Raw genomic sequence first — 5492 nt, 5'->3', positions numbered from 1 at the left:
TGAATTATAATCTACAGTTTGATACTAAACTTATTGACATAAATTCATGAAATAGTACTTCAATAAAATTTTGAATGTGAGTCAATAAATGGGATGACATGGCCTTTAACCTGTGACCCGTCTGGAAAGGGTTGTTAAACATATTTAGAAAGAACCTAAATTTCCTACGCTGACTAAACCTCAATATCAACCACGTTTCTAAAACTTAATACTCACACAATGAAATTTTTACACACAGCTAATACTACTAAATGCTTGGAAAGGCCGACTCAACTGAGAATTTCTTTTATCTAAAAGCACCTTAACAGTTTTAATGACTGAGCAACAAAGTGCAAAACAAGTCTCATTATTCAAGTGTCAAATTATGCACTTTACATTTGGCAACTTAGATAGAACTTTGTTAATGTGTGATTGGAGCAGTGGTGTTAAGAAAGAAGTATGTTATATATGCTTGTTGATATAACACTAAAGCTTTTGACTAAGTATTTGGATACAGTAAAAACAGCAAACAGAGTTCTGTGTTCAATTTACAGAAGTTAAAATTTAAGAACAATAAGGTTATTGTGATTTTGTATAAAACTTTGGTGCAGCTTCATTTGGAGTACTTTGTACTAGCAGATAAAATGTTGGAAAAAGTGCAAAGTTTAATCCAATGTGTACAGGTGGGTGACCTGTAATTTGACTCTCAATGTCAAAAAAATTATAAACATTAAAAGTGACATATATTTAAAAAATGAACATTAAAAATGGAATTTATTAAAGATTATTAAAAGTGATGCAGGTTATGAGGTATTTATATTAAATTTATTACTATTACTATAAAAAGAAGTATAAAGATATGAATAACTGGCTGCAAATTCTTCTTGCTAGATATAATCCAGGTAACAAGATTGACTTTTTATGAGCAATATCTCATAACCTGCATCACTTATAACAATCCTTAATAAATGCTCATTAATTAATGTTCATTTTTTTAAATATATGTCACTTTTAATGTTTATAATTTTTTTGACATGGGGAGTGAAATTACCTAGAACTGCACAGGTGGGAATCCAAGTGCACATTAGATGATATTTTACAAAGTACCATTCAATGTGGTATTATGTATTTGATACCAGAGTTATCAACTATTTGTTTGATCCTACATTGCTAAGTTAGCAATTTTTCACAGTAAAGTAAATAGTAGATACAATAGACAGACAAACCGAAAAAACTGTAGATGTGCATTTTAGAGGCTTTAAAGATTATGCAAATGCAATGTGTAAATTGTAAAATAGATAAAAATATATCATTCTTCCCATGAACATCATCTTGCACTCAGACTTCTCAGAGTCCGAGTCAGACTGATGTCATCAATTCACAGACATATCTTGAGAACAAATAATATTTTAATATCTAGTTTTTTTTTGTGTACTGTTTTACTGAAAGCTTGCCACATTTCATGAAGATCCAGAAATGGTTAATGACATCATTTTGCTCTTTTTGATCCAAGTTCCAACTAGCATACACACAAATTAATTAGCCTTATTCAACCCCCACCAATGTGATTTTTTTAGCTAATTTTGTGTGGCACCTTATCAAAAGTTTTTTGAAAATATAAGTACACCATGTTGGTTCTCTCTTAGATCACATTTCACTAAATGATTTTTTTTTTTATCACACTCTAGGATTTTTCCCATTATTTTTCTGAATTATAGTCAACATTACTTCTCCAATATAGCCTCAATCCAATGCACCTCTTGCACACTGGGTTAAAAAACTTGAGCTATGTACAGAAGCTTGAAATTTTGGACTTAAGTTTTTCTGGAGTGCAAATAAATTTTAGGTGATAAAACTGTTTGGTGTTTGAACATTCTCTCTCTCTCTCTTCCTTTTTTTAAAGTACTTGGCGAAAAAAAGGAGAAAATATGAGCTTAAATACTATTAGGAGTAATAGGTTTAAGCTTTGTAAGTTAATGTACATAGACTAATATCTAAACAATCTTTTTCTGTAAATTAGAGTTGTGAAATGGTTTGTCTGATGATATGGTGTTTGTAGTTAAAGTTCCTTAAAAGCTTTGTCAAATTTCCAGTAACTCAATATCCTTTTTTTAGACAAGAAGACCAAAACTGTATGCAGCATTCTTTGTATATAAACACAGTTAAGCTGTTGAATGTCAACTGAACTGAAACTGATTAGACATATATAAAACAAACGTTTTTGATTTCAAATTTTAAAAGAAACTAAAATTCTAATATAAAAAGATTGTGTTTAGTATTAAACACAAGACTAAACAATGGGCTATCTGTGCTCACCATGGGTATTGTACACTTGATTTTTAGCAAGATAAGTCATCAGACTTACCACTGAATCACTGGAAGATTTTTGATATTTTTCAAAATCGCGTTTGAACAAAATTTTGTGAAAATATAAAAAAATATATAAAAGTGACAGTACAAATAAATCAAATATGAATTTTTTTCAAGTTAAAACTTGATAGTATTTGATAAGATACTCTTAAGTTCTGTAAAATTTGGTTAATTATTTCCCCTGCAAGAAAGCAAGTCAAAGGATATCACTGATGCACATGATCCAGAAATGGTGAAGACATCCATTTGTTCTTTTCAATCCAAGCATACACACAAATTAACTAGCCTTATCTCAACCCCCACCATTGTGATTTTTTTAGCTAATCTTTTGTGTGGCACCTTCCTAAAAGTTTTTGAAAATGTAAGTACACCAAGTTCATAATTTTCCCATCATCAAGATAACATCCTTAAAAAGTTAACAGTAATCCAAGGTTTCCATTTAGTGAATTTATGTTGGTTCTCTCTTATGATATCACATTTTACTAAATGATTTTGAAAGGCTTTTCTATCACACTCTAAGATTTTTCCCATTAAAGAAGAAAGATTGACTAATCTATAATTTCTAGGGCAACATTGACCATCTCCTTTAAAAATAAAAGTAACATTAGCATTTCTCCAGTTCTTAGTCATCTGCTGTCTACAAACCTACAAAAATGAAAGAGAGAAGCTCTGGTATCTGATCTTTGAACTCCTTTAAAATCCTGGGAAAAACATTCTGGTCTAGTTTCTTTATCTATTTTAATCTCTTATTAACCTTTCTTTTTACCACCAAGGGAAAGTACACAATCATCTCTGTTTTTAACAAAACCCATGTCACCAGTATCCTCCAAACACCATTTTAACATTTTATACGTTTATAGAGCTAACTTATTTTTTGGAAAATAAAACTTAATAGATTTTTAATGTGAACCAATTTGCCAAATTGATTTTTCACCTGAAAGCAATTCATACACCAAGTCATAGAGAGAGAGAAGATGATGGTCCATAACTTTACTAGTTATCACCCATCACTCTCTAATAGTTTCCTTATTGAACAAGGAATATTATCTTTTTAAGTTAAGCAGATACCCACCTACCTCACAGCCTAAGAAATCATTTAATTTCACCAGTTGCCAATTTTCTTATGTATGGTACGTTCTCTCAATTACTGCCATATTGCACATATAAAAATAATGTTAAATTTATTACATATGAGATGTCTAAATGAAATAGTGAAACATGGAATAAATTTAGCTAATGAATATTTTTAACTGATATTCTTAATAAAATAAGCAACTGTGAAGTAAATGTTCTCCATTTGACTTTTAAGAATGTAATAAAATATTAACAAATTTAATATTACTATATATATATATATGTGTGTGTGTGTGACTTATAAGTATGACCAGTTTTTCATGGAGTTAGCAAAATTCATGAATAGAAAATTTCAACCAAGATTTTAGTCCACGAGTTAGGATTAAGTACTGAGAACTTAGGCCTAACACTTGTAATAGTAACACAGAACAAGCTTTAAGATTAAGTTTAACATGGAACAGATGGTTGTTAGTAATGTAATAATACAGAGTATAGCAATAATAATACTTATTTAGTGGTTATCATAACAAGTTAACATACAGCTAAACTTCTTTGAACATTCACCATTTAATATGATAAATTTCAGAATAAAGATTTAACTAATAATATAATTTTTTTTTAAATCTTACATCTGAGTTAAGCCTTTCTCAAGTTATATTTGGTTTAATGGTTACTAGAGTCAATCAAGACTCAAACATTTAAATGTCGCTGTCAGACTCGGAATAAGCCTTGAATTTGAATAGCTTCTACTTTCAAATTCAATAAGTCAACTGTTATTATTAGGACTAGGAGTACTTTTTATTACTAATACTATTGTAAGCTGTAGTACTACTAGCAGTAGAAATAATATTACTACTAGGCTATACTATAGCGGCCTAGGTATTTTAGCCTGACTGTGTTGTGTTGAGTAGAAACTACAATGTACGATCTACAGACGGTACACAGTATACTATATAGTATTATATGTGTGTGTGTGTGTGTGTGTATGTACATATATATATATATATATATATATGTATACATTGTAAAAAAAAATCAAATAACACTGTTCAGAAAGCTGTCTGTTAGGCCTACTAATCTTAAACTTAGCTTTCATAAGGCATTGTTCATACTTACCATGAAGATCTTTTGTTAATGCACTTCTTGTAGACATTTTCTATGATTCTTTAAGCCTCAGTGCCAACCCATTAAAATAAATTGTTAAGTTGTAACATAAACACACTGAGTCACAAGTACGAAGGGAGTGCCTTTGACCTGACTTGGCACTTATAGTCTCTAACCCAGGATCCTGTTATAAAATGTATTATAAATAGAATGTTAGTTTAAAAAAATATATGAATATAACAATATATTAAGTCCTAAAATAAATTATAAATGATAAATATATAGTATAAAGTTTAACTAGAATTTATTGTGATTTAAATATGTAACTAATCATTTAAAATTAATTCTTGCAAATGTATTGATCATAATATTAGCTGAGTATGATTCACTTTTTTTAATGAAATTGATGTAGTTTTTATGTGAAATGTTTGTTTTTTTTTTCTTTAATTCCGCATAAAGGTATTCAAGAGCTATCTGTTCTATCCATCCCTAATTTTCAAGTTATATACTAGAGAGTAGAAGGAAGACAGCTGGTCAATACCACCCACCGTCAACTCTTGAGCTACTCTATTACCAACAAAGAGTGGGATTGACCTTCACTTTATAACGCCTCCACGGTTGAAAGCATGTTTGGCGACAGGTTTAGATCCCGCAACCCAAGTCGAATATCATAATCACCAGACCCTGCCAGACTGTTATAGAAAATGAAATTTCTGATGTTTGTAATGTCGAAACATTAAAATAGTTTTAGTTTGTCGTTTTTAGTGTTGCATATTATGCATTTTACCCATTTCTTAGATTTCCAAATATATTAAGTAATATTGAGTAATACTATTAAATGCTAAGCTTTAGAAGTTTTCTTTTCACGCATAATTTCATTCTAACCCCTTGAACATTTTCACAAATTGTAAATATTTCTATTTTCATAGATGAGCCCAAAGTTACATCAAAAATAATTATGTACG

The 5492-nt window shown here is 29.8% G+C and overlaps 1 protein-coding gene across 4 annotated transcripts in view; it reads right to left on the bottom strand.

Annotated features, from left to right (window-relative positions):
* LOC106475145 (F-actin-uncapping protein LRRC16A-like) overlaps nucleotides 1-4704 on the bottom strand; it is a 94124-nt gene extending 89420 nt beyond the window's left edge. For all 4 annotated transcript variants that reach the window (XM_022380266.1, XM_022380280.1, XM_022380269.1 and 1 more), the window contains exon 1: nucleotides 4540-4704. In XM_022380266.1, coding sequence (XP_022235974.1) covers nucleotides 4540-4576 — 37 coding nt within the window. In that variant the 5' untranslated portion in view covers nucleotides 4577-4704. The remainder of the gene's footprint in view (nucleotides 1-4539) is intronic.
* Nucleotides 4705-5492: the final 788 nt, after the last annotated feature.

Source organism: Limulus polyphemus, unplaced genomic scaffold (genome assembly GCF_000517525.1).
Source record: "Limulus polyphemus unplaced genomic scaffold, Limulus_polyphemus-2.1.2 Scaffold144, whole genome shotgun sequence".
In the NCBI taxonomy this organism is placed as follows: Eukaryota; Metazoa; Arthropoda; class Merostomata; order Xiphosura; family Limulidae; genus Limulus; species Limulus polyphemus.
This window is presented reverse-complemented; position numbering and strand designations above follow the sequence as displayed.